Source organism: Anomaloglossus baeobatrachus, chromosome 5 (assembly GCF_048569485.1).
Source record: "Anomaloglossus baeobatrachus isolate aAnoBae1 chromosome 5, aAnoBae1.hap1, whole genome shotgun sequence".
NCBI classification, from domain to species: Eukaryota; Metazoa; Chordata; class Amphibia; order Anura; family Aromobatidae; genus Anomaloglossus; species Anomaloglossus baeobatrachus.
The window spans coordinates 556352983-556378152 of record NC_134357.1 but is presented as its reverse complement, the minus strand read 5'-3'; the positions used below and the strand labels follow the sequence as shown (position 1 = coordinate 556378152).

General features: G+C 46.7%; 1 protein-coding gene across 1 annotated transcript; it reads left to right on the top strand.

Annotated features, from left to right (window-relative positions):
* The first annotated feature begins 528 nt into the window (after window positions 1-528).
* Window positions 529-23468, top strand: LOC142312996 (uncharacterized). The gene is made up of 5 exons (XM_075351984.1): window positions 529-783; window positions 865-988; window positions 1072-1169; window positions 1369-1459; window positions 22567-23468. The coding sequence occupies exons 1-5, from the start codon at window positions 529-531 to the stop codon at window positions 23466-23468; spliced, it is 1470 nt and encodes a 489-aa protein (XP_075208099.1).
* Window positions 23469-25170: the final 1702 nt, after the last annotated feature.

Here is a 25170-nt window from a genome sequence, read left to right as displayed (position 1 = left end):
TTCCCTCATATGCCACTCACCCTGCAACTCCATCTTCCCTCATATGCCACTCACCCTGCAGCCCCCCTCCCCCTCATGTCCCCTCTTTTCTCATTACCAGTCATCATGTGTCCACATCTCCTTCAGGATTCAGTATCTTTGCTTTCTGCCCGGCATCCTGTGTCTCCTCCCACACAGTCAAATGGGCGTGACATCATCGCAGGTCCTGCAAGATGAATTATTCCGTCTGCTGTGCTGCTCCTTCTCCTGCCCGGCGGGAACTTTTGAAATGACACACGCAGCGTAGTACTGACAACGTCAGAGCGCGCGTGTGTCACTGACAATTAGTGCCGGCAGGGAACAGAGGAAAGACTCCTGCGTTCCGCTGCCTGCACTGACTGTGCGGCGGACCTGCACAGGATCTCTCCCTGCTCGGCACGCTGCAGCCCGGCTCCACTGCACCGGCTGAAGACGGGCGTGCCGGTCACAGAGAGCAGGCGGGCCGGATGTGGCCCGCAGGCCGCCCCTTGCTCAGGTCTGGAATAACAGATGGACAGAACTGGGGAGGTGAGGACTCTGGAAATGTCTGGAGTGAGATTTCTGACTGTGTCTCTCCATAACCAGGATTACACAGTAGTGAAGAAGACCTCTAGTGAGCGCTGTCAGGCCCCTGTGTCTGAGGGATGGGGAAGACCCCTGAGCCCAATCACGGGGCCTCCACCTCACACCCCGATACATGAGGACATCAATGACCAGAAGATCCTAGAACTCACCTACAAGATGATTGAGCTGCTGACTGGAGAGGTGACACTGCTGGGAATGCTGGGACATTATACAGTAACGCTATGGAGGGATCGGGGGTGATGGTATCATTGTATGTGTCAGGTTCCTATAAGGTGTCAGGACGTTACCGTCTATTTCTCCATGGAGGAGTGGGAGTATTTAGAAGGACACAAAGATCTGTACAAGGACGTCATGATGGCGGTTCCCCAGCCCCTCACATCACCAGGTAATAGACAGGACTAAATACACACGGCCTATAATTATCTGTATGTAAGGAATGAATTCAGTCCCTGTATGTGTCTCCTCCAGGTCTATCCAGTAAGAGGACAACACCAGAGAGATGTCCCCGTCCTTTTCTCCCACAGGACTGTAAACAAGAAGATCCCGATGTTCCTCAGGATCATCAGGTAGATGGAGAGAAGGGGCCATGAAATCTCCCTATGATGTGTAGACGGCTGTGAAGGTCTTGTGCTCAGTCTTGTTTTATCCTCCAGTATTATATGTGTGTTATACTTGTGTAATGAGAGCGGTGGAGATGGCAGGATTAGAGCTGATCATAGATGGGACTTCTCCATCTGTCTGTGACTTTTAGAATATTTATTTCAGGGTGAAGATCTGCCCCATATTAATACTACAGAGACATATGTGAGGGGTGATGAGCGGAGTAACAAGGAGATTCCTACAGATAACCGCCCAGGTGAGTAGTGACCACTAAATGCAGAGAAGTCACAGATTCTTCTCAGTCACCGGCTGTGGCTGCTTTATCAGGGTTGTAGTCCGGCCATATCAAATGGTCACCATGCTGCTGCTAGACCACCACATGCTCCTCCACCCAAAACTGCCCCCATTATTTTGGGCATTGGACGCCCTTCTGTTGGAGTGAGATCTGTTTCAGACAGATCTTACAGGTAGGATCCACCCTATCCCCTGAAATTAGAAGATGTTAACCCTTAGCTACCCAGATCTCTAATCTGCAAAGTCAAATGACAGCGTACGTAGAATGTACACAACAACTTAGAAAATCATGGGAAGAAGAATCTAATCTGTATGGTGGACCCCTAAGAGAAAGCGGAGGGTAATGATGCTGGTGACGTCCTAGATTCTTAGGGTATGTGCGCACGTTGCTTTTTACCTGCTTTTTACCTGCTTTTTTGCTGCTTTTTCTTCTGCGCTGTTTAATGCCAAAATGGATGTGTTCTTCTATTCAAGCAAAGTCTATGGGAATTTGGGTTTCTTGTTCACACTATGTTGTTCAAAATGCTGCCTTTTTGTGGCAGAACTTTGGTCAAAAACTCAGCTTTGCAGTGCAAAACCCAAATGGCAAAAACAATTGACATGTTGCTTCTTTGAAAAGCTGAGTTTTTGACCAAAGTTCTGCCACAAAAAGGCAGCATTTTGAACAACATAGTGTGAACAAGAAACCCAAATTCCCATAGACTTTGCTTGAATAGAAGAACACATCCGTTTTGGCATTAAACAGCGCAGAAGAAAAAGCAGCAAAAAAGCAGGTAAAAAGCAACGTGCGCACATACCCTTAGGGGCACTTTGCACACTGCGACATCGCAGGTGCGATGTCGGTGGGGTCAAATTGAAAATGACGCACTTCCGGCATCGCATGCGACATCGCAGTGTGTAAAGGCTGGATGATACGATTAACGAGCGCAAAAGCGTCGTAATCGTATCATCGGTATAGCGTCGGCGTAATTCATAATTACGCCGACGCAATGGTCCGATGTTGTTCCTCGCTCCTGCGGCAGCACACATCGCTGTGTGTGAAGTCGCAGGAGCGAGGAACGTCTCCTACCGGCCTCACTGCGGCTTCCGTAGGATATGCGGAAGGAAGGAGGTGGGCAGGATGTTTACATCCTGCTCATCTCCGCCCCTCCGCTCCGATTGGCCGCCTGCCGTGTGACGTCACAATGACGCCGCACGACCCGCCCCCTTAACAAGGAGGCGGGTCGCCGGCCACAGGGACGTCGCACGGCAGGTGAGTGTGTGTGTGAAGCTGGCGTAGCGATAATTTTCGCTACGCCAGCTATCACCACATATCGCTGCTGCGACGGGGGCGGGGACTATCACACTCGGCATCGCAGCATCGGCCTGCGATGTCGTAGTGTGCAAACCCCGCCTTAGTTTGGTGCCGTGTTCGCCAGTTGGATAAAGATTGATTGTTCTCAGTGGGAGAAACAAATAATAATCTTGTAGTTGATGAAGAGACCTAAGTAGTCTGGAAAGCTTGCTTTGTAACATCATTTATTTTATTTTTGTTCACTGTTAAAAGGTATCATAACTACAAGATTCTTATTGTTTCTCCCACTGAGCGCAATGAATCCATCTTCCTAGAATCTCGGCATCTTATTGATGGATCTTCCTTCTCTCCCTTCTGCTGAATGTGCTGATAGGGGCGTTTATATCCAAAGTTCGGAACAGGGTAACTGTAGCCTGTGAGGGAGGTTAGAATTATCCCACAGTGGGTGCATGGGGGCCGGGCAGCCCACCCACATGATATCCAAGATTTATTTAGAATAAAAAAAGGAAAGTAATAACACATAAAGTTCTGTTATTTTTATTTTCAAGAGCCTGAAAGAAATGTTCTCTACAAATGTCCATTATATAAGAACTTGTACTGGAGCCGTCCATTGTTGAGTCCGAGAGGCAGAAAATAAATATCTAATATTTCGTCAGGAAACTCGTCTGACAGAAAATATTGGCCCCCTACAATAGTTTGGATTGCCGAGAGCCACCGAGCCGCATACTCTAATTACTCCCGATGTGTCACCTCTAGTTACTAAATCACTGACGGTGAGGACCGTCAGGATGGAGGGCGATCATTTACTAGATGTGTTATTGTCTATAATCACAGTTTTCTCTATAGTAGTTAGTACCAAAGCCGCTCTTATTTCATGGCTTTCCACTGCAGCCAGTTTTCTGCTCTCAGGGCCAATTTCTCCAATCTGACATCTGTCACTTTAAGTCAGGGGTGGGGAATCTTTTTTTCTGCTGGGGGCCATTTGGAAATTTCTACCAACCTTCAAGGGCTGCACAAAATGTTCAACTTTAAAATTACCCTAATATATATATAATTTGGTGAAACAATAATTTAGCTCCCCCCTACTGTAGTGGCTGGAGCAGCTTCTCTAGTGCAGCTGTGATGTTCTGTGATATTGATCATGTCGCTTCTCACAACTGCTTTTCCAGGTTTGTCTCGGTCTAGAGCGCAGTCAACTTTGTGAAATTAAGATTGGTAAATCATATACATCACATAGGAGACACTGTACATACACACACAGTCCTCACACACTGGCCATATACCGCACACAGCCATGACACAGTGGCCGTATACCGCACACAGCCATGACACAGTGGCCGTATACCGCACACAGCCATGACACAGTGGCCGTATACCGCACACAGCCATGACACAGTGGCCGTATACCGCACACAGCCATGACGCAGTGGCCGTATACCGCACACAGCCATGACGCAGTGGCCGTATACCGCACACAGCCATGACGCAGTGGCCGTATACCGCGCACAGCCATGACGCAGTGGCCGTATACCGCACACAGCCATGACACAGTGGCCGTATACCGCACACAGCCATGACACAGTGGCCGTATACCGCACACAGCCATGACACAGTGGCCGTATACCGCACACAGCCATGACACAGTGGCCGTATACCGCACACAGCCATGACACAGTGGCCGTATACCGCACACAGCCATGACACAGTGGCCGTATACCGCACACAGCCATGACACAGTGGCCGTATACCGCACACAGCCATGACACAGTGGCCGTATACCGCACACAGCCATGACACAGTGGCCGTATACCGCACACAGCCATGACACAGTGGCCGTATACCGCACACAGCCATGACACAGTGGCCGTATACCGCACAGAGCCATGACACAGTGGCCGTATACCTCACACAGCCATGACACACTGGCCGTATATCACATACAGCTCTGACACGCTGGCTGTATACAGCACACAGCTCTGACACACTGGCCGTATACCGCACACAGCTCTGACACACTGGTCGTATACAGCACACAGCCCCGACACACTGGCAGTATACAGCAGACAAAATTGACACACTGGCTGTAAACCGCACATTGTACCCACACACTGACCGTATACCACACACAGCCTTGACATACTGGTTATATTGTATTCCACACACGACACACACTGGCCATATACAGTACACATCCACTGGACATACTGCATACTGTACACAGCACTCACAGATGCCGTACACAGCACTCACTCCCTGTATACAGCACTCACTCACTGGACATATACGGCACACATACACTGAACATTGAAGTCACTAATACATGAGATATATGGTGGTATATATTAGATATAAACACACTTAGCTCAGATATAAGTATCTGCTGTTTAGTTGCCATCTGTATCATCAGCTGTAGCACAAGTTCCTGACTGACGCTCCCTCCTCATGTAAGATGGATACAGCAACTCAGATCAAGGGTTACAGTAGAAAACAGCCGGAGACTGAGTGGTTAATGTGTGGCCAATCAGCGCTGGCTTCATCGTTTCCTCTCTCCTTAGCGGTGTTAGAGCTGAACATCTCAGAGGCCTGAGTGCGCAGGACGGGAGGGTGAGAGGCTGAACACATGGCACTATGCAGCCTCCTCGGTGCCGTGCAGGCCCCTCCCCATCACTCTGCTTCTAACTACAATCCGATAGGACAGCGTGCAGGAGCCAGAGGGAAGGAAGGAAGTCCCCCCCCCCACTGCTGGCCGAAGCCCTGTGTCACTGCGCAGCGCGCAAATAGCTACCGCCGGCCGCTTGCAACGTATATGGCGATTTAAAGGGCCAGTAGCCGACAAGAGGAGCGTCTGCCTGAGCACTGCGGCCTCCGGGAATCTGCCCACCAGGCACCTTCCTTAAGGGGAGAATGCCTTAAATACCTAGTGCCTCTCAGCTGTAGGCTGAGAGGCACTTCCGGGTTATGGGACGCTGGCTCTTTAAGAATAGGTGTGCCAATGCCGTAAGCATGCTCCCAGGAGACCTGCATGTCATGTGCAGGCCCTGGGAGACGATGGCAGGGACTGAGGAAACTGAAGTCATTGCTGGGCAGCCAGGAGGGTAAGTGTGCCAGCGTCTCCGCTGGGGAAAGGGTCAGGACCGTGTAGGAATGCCAGTAACAGCCTTACAATGTTACATTAATGTTCTCCTTGGGCTCCCATGACCTCTGCTTGGGACCAAACCCCATACAATCAACCAAAAAGAGAGTTTTACCTTTCACTTTTTTCATGGGAAGGAAGCCTTTTGCCTCAAAGATGTCTTCCACACTTACTGGTGAAAGCAAGGTACCGGGATTTCTGAAGTAGAGGCTCAGGATGACAGGCTTGAGGAAGGACACATGAAAGGAGTTGGGGGTTTCGCAAGAAACCAAAAAGCTTCAGCTTATAGGACAAGTGTTGATCTTTTGAAGCACCTCGGAAGGACCAATAAAGCGGGAACCCAACTTGAAGGAAGGCATCTTGTAGCGGACATATCTAGAAGAGAGCTACAACTTGACTCTAGAACAAAATGAAGGAGGATACAGGCATCTTTTTTCTGCATGCCTTTTCATCCCGTTGGAGGAATTCTTCTGAAAGGCCTTGGTCTTCACCTATACTTGGAGAACCCCTTGACAAGAACATCGGAGGCAGGGTTGCCGGAGTTAACCACAGGGACAGTATTTTTGGGCTGCTGTCCATATATGATGAGGAATGGAGAGTTAATGAAGGACTCACATGATTATTATAGGAGAGCTGTGCGCATGGTAGAATCTTTACCAAATCACTATGGTGTTCATTGACAAAGTCCCACAGGAAATTTATCAGAACTGAGATGTGAATTAGACTCTTCTATCGGACATAATGTGGACAATAAGGCTGTGCAGGCAGAAGATGTGTTGGATGAAGTGCTCAGCGAGCACAGAAGCAAAAGGAAGACCGGACAACGGAGTGAAGTAGGCCCTTTTAGAGAACCTGTCTACTACTACCCAGATGATGAAGCAACCAAAGGACACCGGCAGGTCATTGATATGTGTTGCAAAGAAGTAGAGGTAGTAGTCGCCCAGCTGGAAGCTTTTTAGGGGTCTTATTACGCGCACACAAGGGACAGGCTGAAACAAATTCTACGACATCTTTTACACAGCATTGTCCACCAGTAGTGCTGCGAGATAAGCAGTTATCATCTTCTAACTAGAGTGACCGGCCAGCTTAAAGGAGTGACCCCACTGCAAGACACGCTTTCTGTCTGCCTCCGTCACAAACGGTTTTCTGTATTGTACCCGAGACATGCTGACTGGACCTACTGTGAGCATCTTCAAGGGCTCAATAATGTGTTAAGGCTCTTCTTCCTGGTTGGCTGACATAAAAGACATGGATAGTGCATCCACCTTGACATTCTTTTTGACCAGCTGGCAATGTAAAGTCAAAATGAGTGAAGAACAGCAAGCATCAGGCTCGACGCGGATTCAGCCTCTCAGCCAACTGTAGGTAGGTCAATTTTTTTGAAGTCAGATGCTGTTGCGTGTGACACCTATGAGCGATTTTGCATCGTCGCAAAAACGTGCAAAATCGCTCATCGATGACATGGGGGTCCATTCTCAAATATCGTTACTGCAGCAGTAACGAAGTTGTTCCTGCGGCAGCACACATCACTCCGTGTGACACCGCAGGAACGAGGAAGTTCTCCTTACCTGCCTCCCGGCCGCTATGCGGATGGAAGGAGGTGGGCGGGATGTTAGGTCCCGCTCATCTCCGCCCCTCCGCTTCTATTTGGCGGCGGTTCAGTGACGCAGCTGTGACGTCGCTGTGACGCTGAACGAACCGCCCCCTTAGAAAGGAGGCGGTTCGCCGGTCACAGCGACGTCGCCGGGCAGGTAAGTACGTGTGACGGGTCTGGGCGATTGTTGTGCGGCACGGGCAGCGATTTGCCCATGTCGCACAACAGATGAGGGCAGGTACCCACGGTAGCGATATCGGTACTGATATCGCAGCGTGTAAAGCGGCCTTTACAGCCAATGAAAACTCAAAAGTGATTAGCTCAGAAAATTAGAATATTGTATAAAACAAACTGAAAAAATGATTTTAAACTCAGAAATTTTGGCCTAATGAAAAGTATGTACAGTAAATGCACTCAATATTTGGCTGTGTCTTCTTTTGCATGAATTACTGAATCAATGTGATGTGGCATGGAGACGATCAGCCTGTGGCACTGCTAAGGTGTTATGGAAGCCCAAGTTGCTTTGATAGCAGCCTTCACTCGTCTGCATTGTTGGGTCTGGTGTCTCTTTTATCTTCCTCTTAATAATTCCCCATAGATTTTTTATGGAGTTGAGGTCAGGCAAATTTGCTGGCCAATCAAACACAGTGATATTGTGTTTAGTAAAACAGGTATTGGTACTCTTGGCAGTGTAGACAGGTGCCAAGTCCTAAAGGAAAATTAAGTTTCCATCTCTAAAAACTTGTTGGCAGAGGGAAGCATGAGGTGCTTTAAAATTTCCTGGTAGACGGCTGTGCTGACTTTGGTCTTGAGAAAACACAGTGGAGCTACACCAGCAGATAACATGGCTCCCCAAACCATCACTGATTGTTGAAACTTCACACTAGAACTCAAAACACCAAAAATCAGCCTTGGTAAGATATGAATATTATGGGAATTAAATATAGTAAGGTGGTCTCCTAACATAAGGAAAAAATACCACCACCCACTTATTCATAAATATAATGGATATTTTGATCTATGTCAACACACAAACCAACTCACAAAAAGATCAGATAGCAAAAATTAGTATAAGAAAAATCTTTATTTAACAATAAAAAATGTAGAAGAAAAAGAGGGGGTGTAGTAACAGGGAGGATACACAAGATGGCATACCAGAGCAGCTGAGAGCAGAGAAGTGTGCAACGTTATGGAGAAGCCACAAAGCAACCTTGTTAAGAAGTAAGCACACATACTCACAGTTGGAATGGCGCCAAGTCCCATCCGACGCGCGTTTCAGCGTCAGCCTTTGTCAGGGAGGGGGGCGTCAGATGGGACTTGGCGCCATTCCAGCTGTGAGTATGTGTGCTTATCGCTAATACTTGATTGCCACCATTTGATGCCCTTTGTATCATTTTGTCTTGGGACTCTGCCTGAATATAATTCAATAATACATGCTGGCTTCCCCTTTACTTCTTAACAAGGTTGCTTTGTGGCTTCTCCATAACGTTGCACACTTCTCTGCTCTCAGCTGCTCTGGTATGCCATCTTGTGTATCCTCCCTGTTACTACACCCCCTCTTTTTCTTCTACATTTTTTATTGTTAAATAAAGATTTTTCTTATACTAATTTTTGCTATCTGGACACTAGAACTCAAGCAGCTTGGATTGTGGCCTCTCCACTCTTCCTCCAGACTCTGGGACCTTGATTTCCGAATGAAATGCAAATTTACTTTCATCTGAAAACATTACCTTGGACCACTGAGCAACAGTCCAGTTCTTTTTCTCCTTGTTCCAGGTAAGACTGTTGGTCATGAGTGGCATGACACGAGGAATGCGATTCTTGTAGCCCATGTCCTGGATATGTCTGTGTGTGGTGGCTATTGAAGAATGGACTCCAGCAGTAGTCCACTCCTTGTGAATCCCCCGAAATTTTTGAACTGCCTTTTCTTAAAAATCCTATCAAGGCTGCGGTTATAACGGTTGCTTGTGCACCTTTTTTCTACCACACTTCTTCCTTCCACTCAACGTTTCATTAATGTTTATTGGATACAGCACTCTGTGAACAGCCAGCTTCTTTAGCAACTACCTCTCGTGGCTTACCCTCCTTGTGGAGTGTGTCAATAACTGCCTTCTGGACATCTGTCAAGTCAGAAGTCTTGCCCATGATTGTGTAGCCTACTGAACTAGACTAAAGTGGGCTTTACACGGTAGCGATATCGGTACCGATATCGCTATTGTGTGTACCCGCCCCCATCGTTTGTGCGACACGGGCATATCGCTGCCCGTCACGCACAAAATTGCGCTCCCCTTTCACACGGCTTACCTGCCCTGCGATGTCGCTCTGGGCGGCGATCCGCCTCCTTTCTAAGGGGGCTGGTTGTTCGACGTCACAGCGACGTCACACGGCAGGAGTCCAATAGAAGCGGAGGGGCGGAGATGAGCAGGACGTAACATTCTGCCCACCTCCTTCCTTCCGCATTGGCGGTGGAGGCAGGTAAGTAGATGTTCCTCGCTCCTGCGGTGTCACACACAGCGATGTGTGCTGCCGCAGGAACAAGGAACAACATCGCTAATGAGAGGTAAACGATTTTTTGTTTTAGGACGACTTCTCCGTGGCAAACGATTTTGGCCGCTTTTGAGATCGTTTTAGGTCGCACATAAGTGTCACATGCTGCGATATCGTTAATGACGCCAGATGTGTGTCACTAACGACGTGACCCCGACGATAAAACATTAACGATATCGTAGCGTGTAAAGCCCCCTTTAGTGACCATTTTAAACACTGAGGAAGCCTTTGCAGGTGTTTTGTGGTAATTATAATTTTTTGAGATAAAGACTTTTGGGTTTTATTGGCTGTAAGCCATAATCAAGAACATTAACCCCTTCACCCTCGGGCGATTTTTCCATTTTTGTTTTTTTCCTCCCCTTCTTCCAAGAGCCAAACCTTTTTCTTCCAACAATTTTGCCATATAAGGGCTCTTTTTTGCGGGACCAGTTGTAATTTTAAATGAAACCATTAGTTTTACCATATAGTGTACTGGAAAATGTTAAAAAAAATTCCAAGTGCGAAAAAATTGCAAAAAAAGTGCGACTGCCTGATTGCTTTGGCATATTTTATTCACTGTGTTCACTACATAGTAAAACTGATGTGTAGGTGTGATGCCTCAAGGTCAGTATGAGTTCGTAGACACCAAACATGTATAGGTTTACTTTTATCTAAGGGGTTAAAAAAAATTCACAAGTTTGTCCAAAAAAATGGTGCACTTTTTGTGCCATATTTAGTGATCCGTAGCGTTTTCATTGTTTAGGATCTATGGCTCAGTGACGGCTTATTTTTTGCGTCTCGAGCTGATGTTTTTAACAGTACCATTTTTGCACAGGTGCTACATTTTGATCGCCTACTATCGCATCTTGCGCAAAATTTGTGGCAACCAAAAAACTTAATTTTGGCGTTTGTTTTTTTGCTGCTACGCCGTTTACCCAACAGATTAATTGATTTTATATTTTGATAGATCGGGCATTTCTGAATGCGGCGATACCAAATGTGTTTATATTTTTTTACCCTTTAATTTTCAATGGGGGTCATTTGAACTTTTATTTTTTTTATTATTTTTTTTTAAACTTCTATTTTACTAGTCCCCCTAGAGGTCTAACTATAAGGATCAGCAGTCTGATCTCTCATTCAATTCTGTAGATCAGAGCAGCATTACTCTGATCTGCAGAAAAGCAGCTCTCCTCTAACACGGCAGTCTGCCGACTGTAAGAGGAACTGACTCATGATAGCGACAGGAGTCATCACATGACCCTGTGCTACCATGTCAACCATCGGATCCACGTGATCACATCACGTGACTTCCGATGGCGCCGGGTAAGTGCTTACTGCGGCGCGCTGTTTCATCTCACTGTCACATTTTGACAGAATGATGCAAGGGGTTAAGAGTCCTGGACCCACTTGTGTCTGATAGCCGCACATGTCAGCTGTTCAAATCAGCTGATATGTGCAGCGATCGCTGCCGACTGCCCGTGGCAGCCAGCAGGGATTAACCTGACACGATCCATGACATACCCAGTACGTCATGTGTCTTGAAGAAGTTAACAGAAATAAACACTTGAAATAGATCACTCTAATGACTCTATATAATATATGCTTTTCCCTTTTTGTATTAAATTACTGAAATAAATTAACTTTGATATTCCAATTATTTAGATGCTCTTGTATACAGTATATGGACACAGGATGTCAGGATTAGGATTTGCAGCTGAATTGCCAAGATGTTCACAGGGTCCTAAAATGGAAAGGGTTAACCCTGACAGAGAACTCAATTCACATCAGGGAAGAAAGAATGAAATATCAAAGAGCAACTTGCGCTGCAAAACACAGCGAACTTCTGCAGCCGGACAACACAGGGTTGTCTATCAAACGTGACAGTATCGACACACCTCTACAGCTATCTTGATCGCCAACAGTTCTTGGTCGTTAATTGACTAGTTGTGCTGAGGAGCAGAGAAGGTCTTGAAGAAGAAGCAGGTTAACCTCTTAACTGAAGCTAACTTCTGCATGAGGATCAAAGCATCCTTTTCCCTGGAGGACAAAGCATCCTTTTTCAAGAAGAACTGTCTGTTAATCTCCGGCCTATGCAGTGTCGGAGCCAATGAGAATACCTACATGAGGGCGAAAAATGCACTCTCCCCTTCAGAATTCCACATCTTAGGATTCACCTCCTTGCGAATCAGGGCTGTGTTAAGAAGAATCTGGGGCAAGAATTGCAGAATTAATTGGCAGTAATGATTGGTGAAACCCAGGAACCGCTGAATCACGTTCACTCTGTCAGGACAAAGCCACACTTCAGAACCGCTGACACCTTTTCCAGATTCATTTTAAAACTGGTGTCTGAGATTATGTAGCACAGAAAGAAAAATGAAGTGCATTCAAAAAAGTACTTCTCAAATTTGGCATATAATAGATCCTCCCTCAGGCTATGCATAACCTGGCCAACATTCCTCCTGTGCGTTGTCAGAATGGGAGAGAATACAATAATGTCATCCAGATATACCACTGCGCAGGGGTAGAGCAGATGTCAGAAGATATGGTTCACAAATTCTTGGAAAACCGCTGGAGCATTGCTGAGCCCGAATTGCATTACCCAATAGTGGCTGTCGTCATGGTTATTAAACGCAGTCTTCCCTTTGTCTCCTAACCATATACGGACAAGGTTGTATGCACCACAGAGGTTGAGCTTGGAAAAGATTCTGGAACCTTGGAGACAGTCGAACAATTCCGGCATAAGCAGCAGCAGATGCTTATTCTTTACCTTGATTTGGTTGAGAGCTCTATAATCTATACAGGGGTGCAGGGAACCATCCTTTTTCTTTACATAGAAAAACCTAGCTCCGGCCAATAAGGAGGACATCTGGATAAATTCCGTTGCCAGATTCTCCTTGATTTTCTCTGAAGAGAAAAAAAACTGGAAAACAAAAGGCGCAATAGGGTCTTATCCTTCAACAAAACCAGGGTAGAAATAAGTTAAGCACGCTCACGTGTTAAGGTTGTGAGAGAGTCATAACACCCAAAAGCAAACTCAATGAACCAGGCTGCAGCAGTGCTCTGAGATATCAAATGTAGACTGGAGGAGCAGAAGGAGATATTACTGCGCTGCCTGTGTTAGGATGTATTTTTCCCGTCAAGGGCAGCGCAGTAATACCTCCTTCGGCCTTGATTTACTCTGGCATGGCTTGGGTTTCCACCTGAGTAAGAGGGTAGATATGGTCACTGGGAGGTGCGAAACCAGGAAGTATGTTGATATTGCAATCATATGGCCTGCATGGAGGTAGAGTCTCAACCTCCTTCTTGTCAAAGATGTCAGCATAAGCCCAGCATGCTGATGGCAGACCCACAAGATTTGAGGGCATCACTGGTCGTCAGGCAAGACAGACTGGAATGAGACATTTTTCTTGACAGGACTGACCCCATCTGAGCACATCTCCAGATCTCCAGTCCAAGACAGACTCGTTATTCTGAAGCCACAGCAGACCCAGTAGCAGTGGGTGCGACGGCCCTGCAGATTTATAGACTGCAATCTTTCTTGAGTGCAGCATTCCCACCCAGAGTTCAACTTGCTCAGTGACGAACAGGATAGCCTCCGACAGATATTTTCCATTAATGGATGAAACTGCTATGGTAGCTTGAAGTCATTGGATTGGAATCTGTTACTTATCTACAGTGGGCTGTTGTATGAAGTTCCCGGCAGAACCAGAGTCCAGATAGGCCAAATCAGTGAATCAAGTGCTGCCACAGGATACGGAAACAGATATGATAACGGACAGAGGGGACTTGCTCTCACCTAGGTTAGCCTCTCCGACGGACCCTAGGCTTGGAAGTTTCAAGCTTCAAAGGACAGAAACGTATGTGACTGTTGCGATGGTTCACCAGACGAGGCTTTGCCAGGTTAACACGATCTACCTCCATGTACTTAGAGGAAGCAGTAGGAACCGCAGATCACAACATGATGGGTCTCTGGAAGTTAGGCCAGGGCGTCACAGAACCGTGATCGTTGGCCCTGACTTCTATCAGGTTATCACAGGGTATTGTGCAATCTGCCCTTCTGTGCAATATCCACCTCCTCCTTGGTTGTGGGTCCCCAACTGAATGGTGTTGCCAACAGCAGTCAATCAAGTCCTAGGTACACTCTGCACCACATCCACCAGACACACCAGTGGACGGCCTGAGTGGAATAGGGCCGCCCACTTGGAGAGTTGGTGAAGGGGAGGTCAGGAGTGTCAGGAGCAGGGCAGTGAGAGTTTGGAGTTTGAGAGAGGAGGACAGGAGCTGGACTCCTTAGAGAAACTAGGTGACAGACGGTGGTCTGGGCCTAGTAGGAGCTGGACCCCCGGTCGCAGGGGATCGTGGCAAGGAGAACGGACCTGTGGAGGAGGACAGCTGGCGGCCTTGCACCATCACCGGGCTGGGACCAGGGTACGACGGGGTATGTGGAACCTAGGTTAGGGAGTAGCTTCAGGCAACCTGACAATTTACCCGACGAGAACGGAGCCTTCAAGATCCACTCTCCACCCACTCCAAAATCTGGGTACTAGCGCAACGAGGGGGATAGGTGTTGTGAATCTTAGTTATGTTTTGGCTGCTGGGATGCTCCCTCTGGTGGCCAGGAATGGTTTGGACTTGGACCAGATGTGTTGTGCAATGGGCCTTTCCTTTACTAACTCTCTGCTTATTTAAATCCTGGTCTAATAGCAGGCTGTGCCGGATGTCAATTGTTCTTTGTATCACCAGCCTGCTTCATTCTGCTCCACACCACTTCTACCCCAGATAAGTGCTTGCTCTTTATTTATTGTTTGGTTCTTTTGCTCTTATCTGGGTTTGTCATTTGCTGTGGTTGTTTTCAGTTTATTTGCATGCAGGGATTTCCCCCCTCAGTTGCTTGGCTGGGGAACTCCCTGCAGTTCTGTTTGGAGTATAGCTCCTTTGGGTCCATGTGTTTGTGGCTTGTTGAATTTATGATTCTTGTTTTCTGTTCATTGGTATGACAAGAGCACCTGGTATAGGACGGAGTTCAGATCGTGCGATCTGAGGGCCTTTTTGTACTATCAGGAATTTGGATTTTTGTAGGATTTTGTAGCAGCGCCTCCTGACCCTGTTTTGGTACAAGGGGATCTGGAGTATGAGTTGAAAAGATTCTGGATTCCCGTCGCAGTAGGCGTCAGCTTCAGTACCTTGTGAAATGGAAGGGTTATGGGCAGGAGGATAACTCTTGGGTTGTGGCTTCTGACATTCATGCGGACAGGTTGGTTCACGCCTTCCATCATGCTCATCCCGAGCGACCCGGTGGCGTTGGTGAGTGTTCGGTGACCCCTCCTCAAGGGGAAGGTACTGTTGTGAATGTTAGTTATGTTTTGGCTGCTGGGAGGCTCCCTCTGGTGGCCAGGAATGGTTTGGACTTGGACCAGGTGTGTTGTGCAATGGGCGTTTCCTTTGCTAACTCTCTGCTTATTTAAATCCTGGTCTGATAGCTCCTTTGGGTCCACGTGCTTGTGGCTTGTTGAATTTGTTATGATTCTTGTTTTCTGTTCATTGGTATGACAAGAGCACCTGAGGGCCTTTTTGTACTATCAGGAATTTGGATTTTTGTAGGGTTTTTCTCTGGCCACCATCAGCCCCTTTCCTGTCCTTTCCTATTTTAGTCAGTGGGGGCCTCACCTTTTGCTAATCATGTCATCTATCTGTGTATTGTGTTTTTCCTATATCACCGCAGTCTTTGAATGTGGGGGGCTTGCTATTCTTGTCTATTTTCTGAGGCAGAGAGTTATTCATCTTTCCTTCCTTTAGGATAGCTAGTTCTCCGGCTGGGTTCACGGTGCACAGGATGTTAGTTCACCCTTCGGCTACTTCTAGTGTTGATGGTTAGTAAGGGGATGGCGGCCAGATTAGTTGCCAATGCTCTTGTCACCTTTTACCAATGATTTGTGGCAGCGGTGTCCAGAACTTTGGTTTACCTCGTTGTCAGTGCCCAATTTGTGGACTGAGTGAGTACAAAAGTTGCCCCTGCGCTTCCCACGGCACCACCCAACACCATCACCGAGTCCCGGGGCATCCCCCCTACCCGTGGAGTGTCCTAACACCTGGCTGCCCCACTCCATCGCCCCCGGATACTCCCAACTGCAGCGGTGGTACTCCCAAATTACCACAAACCACGGGTGGCGTCATGAACTCTTAACACCCCCCTGTAAATAACCCCCTTCGTTCGAGGAGCCGCACGACCCCTGGATCCGGAGACCCCTCGAGCCACGACAGATCCGGATCCGAGCAGCCCGGCTGCTGACACCCTCGAATTAACTTGGTGTCATGAACAGGATCCGAGCATGACCCAATTACCTGGGTGACGTGCGCCTTGAAGAACGAAACCGCGAGTCAAAAGCCCCGTTTTCTACCATCTTCCGACATCTTTTGGTATCAAAATGCCGTCTTCTTCCCTGAAAGCGTGCAAAGCCGAAGCCCCGCCCTTCGTGTTGAGTCAGCCCGGAACCGGTAGTTCCCAGAGGGTCACACCAGAGAGAGAATGCTAAGTGAAAACCGAGGGGGCGTGACTGCATGTAGCAGCAGTGGAAAAGAAGCAGGGATGCCATGACTCTGCCATAATGTTCCTAGACCCCGCAGAGGAAAGATGGCGGCTGCGCGAGACTGGTCACCGGAATGTGCTGTTCCTGGGACTGCGACCTGAATTGAGCAGGAGACGGAGCAGCTGTGCAGGAGGATGCGGATGCAGTTCCTGTTTATATTAAACCACTAGAGGGAAGAGATGAGGAGCCTGGCGATGGCGGTGCGAGCCCGTGAGATTGAGATCCCACGTAAAGAGAGGGTAAGCGGTTACCCAGTCCCTACTGATTGCCCCAATCTGGCCATTGCGGCTCAGGAACCTGGACCGTCCCCGCTCCCGGTGAGAATTCCACCGCAACTAACACTGTCCTCGGCGGACGCCACGCTGCCTACCCCCACTATGGCAGCGGAACTTTCAGCCCCTGTATATGAAGCCACAACTGCAGAACCCCCGGTTCCGTCCCTCGACCCTGTCACGACAGCGGTCATCTTGGCACCAGCCAGACCAGACCCGGCCGCATCACCGGGCCCGTCCTTAGAGGTGGAGTGCCCGGACCCTGCAACCCCGGCTGCAGAGCGATCGGTACATCTACCCGGAGGTGGAGCCTAAAGAGCTGCCGGTTCCACCACCGTGCGGCATCCCAACGGCTGTTGGGGCCGCAGAAGTACACCTAAAGCCAGAGCCAGCTAGGGAGCCGAGGCCGGACACTGACACCCCCTACTGGGAACGACACCACCAGAAGTAACAGATGGAGATAACACGAGACCGGCGACGATGGGGCCTTTCCACCTGCAACCAAGAAGAAAAGGAGCAAGTGAGGAGCGCTGCTTCACGAGTTAGAGGGCCACGGTGCCGTGGTCTAGTGGATCGATTTGACTCCGTGCAAGGGCGGGGGTTCATCCGAGAGGCAGGACTCACAGCTGGGGTGTTCGTGTCACAACGGGACGTGGCACAGCACCTTTCCAGGGGACACCCCGAACGAAATCTGCAGCCGGAAGACATGGTCACCTACACCCGGCATTGTGGAGAGCGGGGCTGGTATGCCCTGGAGGTGACCAAGCATGTAATGATGGAGGAAAAATTCATGCCGGCGTTGGTAGTACGTAGTTGCAAAGAAGCATGGCTACGGGACCCGGTAGTTTAGAGTGTATTGAAGCATGCTGATGGTACCAGTAAAAATGTGATGTGTAGTACATGTATCTGTGTTTTCGGTTATTGTTTTTCGCAGTTTATTATTTTTCACGTAGCATGTAAAAGGTAAAGTCTAATCAACAGGGTTGAATAAAAAGAGAAAGGATACCTGATTGTCGAGAAGATTTGTTATAATGTGTACCCCGGTGCATGGACATCGTTTAATTATGCACCAATATATATATATAGTAAACATCGACCACGGTTACGGGACTGGATGTAACCAACACAAACTTGTGTTCTTGTAAATAGTTGCACCTCCTGTGCCCACCAGAGTCGTCTTTTGCAACACCCGGGACCTTAACCTGGTCACGGACCCCAATAGGTATGCAGCGGGTCAGGTTGTTTGAGTGGCGGGTTAATGGGATCCGAGACAATGGAACTGGACTGTTGCAGGAAGAGGCTGCAACGGAGCAGGTTGAGTCTCCGTTACTACTGAATCCGGTAGCGTTTCATCGTTGACCTGATGAACTCATAAATTAAGTAACGTTTAAGTGTCCAGCCTCCCTAATGAGGGACATATGTTGTAAAAATAAAAATGTTTCTTTTTCTACCTTTCCAGTTTTTAAAAAAAAATAAATCTCTGATGTCCTGTAGCTCGAGGACAAGCTACATTTAACCAAGGGGGAATGTGATGCCCTGACCTATCAGGTTGTCACAGGGTATTGTGCAATATCCACCTCCTCCGTGGTTGTGGGTCCCCAACTGAATAGTGTTGCCAACAGCAGTCAATCAAGTCCTAGGTACACTCTGCACCAGACACACCAGTGGACGGCTTGAATGGATAGGGCCGCCCACTTGGGGGATTGGTGAAGGGGAGGTCAGGAGCAGGGCAGTGAGAGTTTGGAGTTTGAGAGAGGAGGACAGGAGCTGGGCTCCTTGGAGAAACTAGGTGACAGACGGTGGTCTGGACCTAGTAGGAGCTGGACCCCAGGTCACAGGGGATCGTGGCAAGGGGCACGGACCTGTCGAGGAGGACAGTCGGCGGCCTTGCACCATCACCGGGCTGGGACCAGGGCACGACTGGGTACGTGGACCCTAAGTCAGGGAGTAGCTTCAGGCAACCTGACAATTTACCCGACGAGAACGGAGCCTTCAAGATCCGCTCTTCACCCGCTCCAAAATCGGGGTACAAGTACAACGAGGGGGATAGGACTTTCCACCAAAATGGTCCAGAAAATCCCAAGCGTGAACCCTGAGATCAAACTCCCACAGTTAGTGATACTGGGGAGCGGGACCCGGCTAGTTCCACACTACCGGGACCAACAGAGAAGTAACATAGTGCCAGGAGGCAGGTCACGGATCACTAGGCAACACCAACGGGGCCAGGACCCAAACTAGCTCCCCTCAGCGACAGCGGTGTCCAGAACTTTGGTTTGCCTGGTTGTCGGTGTCAGATTTGTCGACTGAGTGAGTACAAAAGTGGCTCCTGCCCTCACCACGGCACCCCCCAACACCATCACCGAGTCCCAGGGCTACCCTCCTACCCATGGAGGGTCCTAACACCTGGCTACCCCAATACATCGCCTCCGGGTACTCCCAACTGCAGCGGTGGTACTCCCAAATTACCACGAACCACAGGTGGCGTCACAAACTCTAACACACCCCCCTGTAAATAACCCTCTTCGTTCGAGGAGCCGCACAACCCCTGGGTCCGGAGACCCCTCAAGCCACCCCGGATCAGAGCAGCCCGGTTGCTGATGCGGGGGCGGCACAGTTCACCTCTCTGAAGTATTCTTGGAACCTGAGATCAATGCAGATAGCCAGAGATACCAAGTCGTCCAGGAAAGAGGGTACATTACGGCCGGCCAGTTCGTCCTAGCTTCTGCCTGACAGAACCTCCCAGAATGAAGCCACCAACGCCTCATTATTTCAGCCTAGTTTGGTAGACAAGGTGTGAAAATGAATGGCATAGTGGCCTATGGTGAGAACTCCATGGCACTCTCTAAGGAGTGAAAATGCTGCTGAGGAAACTCGACCTGGTTCTTCGATTATCTTGCAGAATTCCCACTGGAAGGTTTTCAGATCCATGACGACAGTTTCAATTTTCTATTAAAATGGATTGATTTAAGCAAGGGACTCGCCGTTTATGTTGACACCATAAAGGCCACTTTGGACCAGTCCAAAATGAATACAAGTTCAAAGTACAGAGAGCACTGGTTTCTGAATCTCCCTTCATTGCTTGGGGTCGCCGTCAGACTGCAGAGGAGCAGACAGATGAGGACTGAAGCTTTGAGCTGGATTTGCTGCCGAGGTGGCGACTACAGCTGGGACAGGATCGGTGTGAAAGCTTGCAAGCAGGTGTCCACTGACTGCAAGTAGATCAGGATTAAGTCTTGTTGTTCCCATTGATGGGCAATCTCTTGCTGTGAGATGAGAAACTCTGGAGCCAGTGGGATCTGTGGCCTAGGCAAGCTGTTACACTTGCAGGTGGGAGTGGGCCCACTGTTCCACAGTTTTGTCTCAACCAGGGAGAACATAACTAAGCAGCTACCTTGGCTTCACCTAGAGCCTTTGATGATGAGGATAGGCTTATGCTGAAAGTTAGATGCCAAGCCAAGGGCTACTCCAGGGAGTCCTGGTACTGCAACAGCTCACCCCATGGGTCAGGGATTGGATACTGACAGTCGCTGATGTGGTCGGGTGCGTAAGCAGGTGCAACAGATACAGCTGATATGACAGGTGCAACAGATATGCCTGACATAACTGGTATAGATAGATACAGTCAGGGCCAGAAATATTTGGACAGTGACACAAGTTTTGTTATTTTAGCTGTTTACAATAACATGTTCAGAAATACAATTATATATATAATATGGGCTGAAAGTGCACACTCCCAGCTGCAATATGAGTGTTTTCACATCCAAATCGGAGAAAGGGTTTAGGAATCATAGCTCTGTAATGCATAGCCTCCTCTTTTTCAAGGGACCAAAAGTAATTGGACAAGGGACTCTAAGGGCTGCAATTAACTCTGAAGGTGTCTCCCTCGTTAACCTGTAATCAATGAAGTAGTTAAAAGGTCTGGAATTGATTACAGGTGTGTGGTTTTGCATTTGGAAGCTGTTGCTGTGACCAGACAACATTCAGTCTAAGGAACTCTCAATTGAGGTGAAGCAGAACATCCTGAGGCTGAAAAAAAAGAAAAAATCCATCAGAGAGATAGCAGACATGCTTGGAGTAGCAAAATCAACAGTCGGGTACATTCTGAGAAAAAAGGAATTGACTGGTGAGCTTGGGAACTCAAAAAGGCCTGGGCGTCCACGGATGACAACAGTGGTGGATGATCGCCGCATACTTTCTTTGGTGAAGAAGAACCCGTTCACAACATCAATTGAAGTCCAGAACACTCTCAGTGAAGTAGGTGTATCTGTCTCTAAGTCAACAGTAAAGAGAAGACTCCATGAAAGTAAATACAAAGGGTTCACATCTAGATGCAAACCATTCATCAATTCCAAAAATAGACAGGCCAGAGTTAAATTTGCTGAAAAACACCTCATGAAGCCAGCTGAGTTCTGGAAAAGTATTCTATGGACAGATGAGACAAAGATCAACCTGTACCAGAATGATGGGAAGAAAAAAGTTTGGAGAAGAAAGGGAACGGCACATGATCCAAGGCACACCACATCCTCTGTAAAACATGGTGGAGGCAACGTGATGGCATGGGCATGCATGGCTTTCAATGGCACTGGGTCACTTGTGTTTATTGATGACATAACAGCAGACAAGAGTAGCCGGATGAATTCTGAAGTGTACCGGGATATACAGCCAAAGCTGCCCAGGAGTTCATGAGTGCAAAAAAGTGGAACATTCAGCAATGGCCAAGTCAATCACCAGATCTTAACCCAATTGAGCATGCATTTCACTTGCTCAAATCCAGACTTAAGACGGAAAGACCCATAAACAAGCAAGACCTGAAGGCTGCGGCTGTAAAGGCCTGGCAAAGCATTAAGAAGGAGGAAACCCAGCGTTTGGTGATGTCCATGGGTTCCAGACTTAAGGCAGTGATTGCCTCCAAAGGATTCGCAACAAAATATTGAAAATAAAAATATTTTGTTTGGGTTTGGTTTATTTGTCCAATTACTTTTGACCTCCTAAAATGTGAAGTGTTTGTAAAGAAATGTGGACAATTCCTACAATTTCTATCAGATATTTTTGTTCAAACCTTCAAATTAAACGTTACAATCTGCACTTGAATTCTGTTGTAGAGGTTTCATTTCAAATCCAATGTGGTGGCATGCAGAGCCCAACTCGCGAAAATTGTGTCACTGTCCAAATATTTCTGGACCTAACTGTATGTGCAGCAGGTATGGTAGGGACTGCTGGTATAGATAGATGCATCAGGTTTCCCGAGCATAGCGGATACTAAGATACAGGCACATGTTCTCACACACAGCATAAGACTCAGCAAATGGAACAGGAACTGAACTAGCAATACTTCTCTAAGGATAGACCATGTTGCCTAGGCACCTCCCATAGGGGGAGGATGCATTAAATACCTAGTGCCATAATTTGAGAGGCACTTTCAGGTTAAGGTACGCTGGCCCTTTAAGATTAGGTGCATGTATGCCTTAAGCACACTTGAAGGAGACCTGCATAGCATGTGCAATTCATGAAAGATGGCAGCATAGACTGGGGCCATGGAAGACATCGTTGGACGGCCGGGAAGGTAAGTATGCAGGGATGCCGGTAACAACATTAGAAGTGATCTTATATGTTATATCCTTAAATTTGTGTATGTTATTAAAACTAATTGTTATTCTTGGCAGATAACTATACCAGGAGATTAGCGGCACAACTGACATCTTCAATTTTTAAATTAGATGACCTTGATATCACACAAGATATAACTGAAGTGAATGCCTCTATTCCAGAGATACCATCATCCCTTCACAGCAAAGATCTATCATCTGATTCTTTTAAACAAGTCCAATCTTCTGATTTATCACAGACTATTAAGAAAAATAAAAGTCAGAAAAGAGGCATTAAAAATCAAAGTGCTCTTACAGCAAAGAAGCCGATTTCAACATCAGAATATGGAAAGATTCCTAAAAAAATTCACACAGGGGAGAAAAGATTTTCTTCAGAGTCTGATATGTTCCAGAGAACTCACACAGGGGAGAAGCCATTTTCATGTTCAGAATGTGGTAAATGTTTTAACAAAAAATCACATCTTGTTATACATCAGAGAACTCACACAGGAGAGAAGCCGTTTTCATGTTCAGAATGTGGGATATGTTTTGCACATAAATCACATTTTGTTACACATCAGAGAATTCACACAGGGGAGAAGCCATATTCATGTTCTGAATGTGGGAAATGTTTTAAACAAAAATCACATCTTGTTAAACACCGGAGAACTCACACAGGAGAGAAGCCTTTTTCATGTTCAGAATGTGGGAGATGTTTTGTAGGTAAATCAAGTCTTGTTATACATCAGAGAATTCACACAGGGGAGAAGCCTTTTTCATGTTCAGAATGTGGGCAATGTTTTGCAGATCATTCAAGTCTTGCTAAACATGAAAGAATTCACACAGGGGAGAAACCCTTTTCATGTTCCGAATGCGGGAAATCTTCTTCAAGTAAATCATGTCTTGTTAAACATCAGAGAACTCACACAGGGGTGAAGCCATATTCATGTTCAGAATGTGGGAAATGTTTTGCAAATTAATCAGGTTTTGCTAAACACAAAAGAATTCACACAGGGGAGAAAATATTTTCTTCAGAGTCTGTTATGTTCCAGAGAACTCACACAGGGGAGAAGCCTTTTTCATGTTCAGAATGTGAGAGATGTTTTGTATGTAAATCAAGTCTTGCTAGACATCAGAGAATTCACACAGGGGAGAAGCCTTTTACATGTTCAGAATGTGGGCAATGTTTTGTAGATCATTCAAGTTTTGCTAAACACAAAATAATTCACACAGAGGAGAAATCCTTTTCATGTTCAGAATGCGGGAAATCTTTTTCAAAAAAATCACATTTTGTTAGACATCAGAAAACTCACACAGCGGAGAATCCTTTTTCATGTTCAGAATGTGGAAAATGTTTTGCAGCTCAATTAAATCTTGCTAAACACCAAAGAATTCACACAGGGGAGAAACCCTTGACAAGTTTAGAATGACGGAAATCTTTTACACACAAATGGCATATTTTTCAACTCACAAGGGTAGAAGGCATTATCATATCTAGAAGGTGAGAAATGTTTTACTTGAAAATTATAATTTGTTGATCAATAAGAAAAATTCACATCGGGAGACACCATATATATACAGTCCTGCTCATCGTTATTGGCAGCCATGAAATTTAAGTACATAATGTGAAATATCTCCTGGAAAAAAATTAATCAATTGAAACTTTTTTGTATAGAGCACTTGTGTTAAGTACAAATGAGCAAATGATAAACAACAATTTAAAATAAAAACCAATAGGACTCAAAAATCAAAAAACCTAAAGCTGCTGTGACACTATTATCGGCACCCTTTACATTAAATTGGTATGGAAACACATTTTGACTCACCTGTGATAAATTGTTGGTGCCCATGTGACATGAATTAGCCAATAAATGATGACGTCAGAGTTTTAAAAAGCAACATGTTAGGCCCTGTTCCATTGTTACATTGGTGAAGACAAAGGAGCTGTCTGAGAACATCTGAACTACTATTATTAGCAAACGCGAGATTTCCAAAGGGTATAAGGCCATCTCTAAAGACCTTGGTATCCCAGTTTCAATAGTGCACAATGTTATTAAGAAGTTAGCCAAGCATGGGACCATCAAGAACCTCCTTAAATTTACAAGAGATGTCTTTGAAGGTTGGTGCTAATGGTGGAAAAACCACCACATAAAACATTCAAAGACCTGAAGACCAACCTGGAACAATCTGGAGATAATGGTTTCAACAAGTACTATTCGCCACACAGTAAATCAAGCAGAGCTTTAAGGCCAAGGAAGTAACCATTGCTTATGAAATAAACATAAAAAGGAAAGACTGATCTTTGCCAAAGAGTATATTGACAAACTACACTGCTTCTGGGAAAATGTTCTGTGGACAGTTGATACAAAAATATACCTTTTTGGCATTGAAAAGCAACAGTTTTTTACAGATTGTGCAATGAAGGTTTTAAGGAAAATAACACCCTACCAATCGCTAAGCATGGTGGAGGATCCATAATGCTGCGGGGTTGCCTTTTTGCGTCTGGTACTTGAGGCCTTGACCATATCACAAAAATCATGAAATCAGAGAATTATCAAGAGATTTTAAAGCAAAATATCCTAGCCAGTGTAAGAAAACTTGGGCCTTCCAGCAAGAAATTGACCAAAAAGCACACATCCAAATGTACACAGGAATGGTTGAAAAAGAAAAAAATAGACTTTT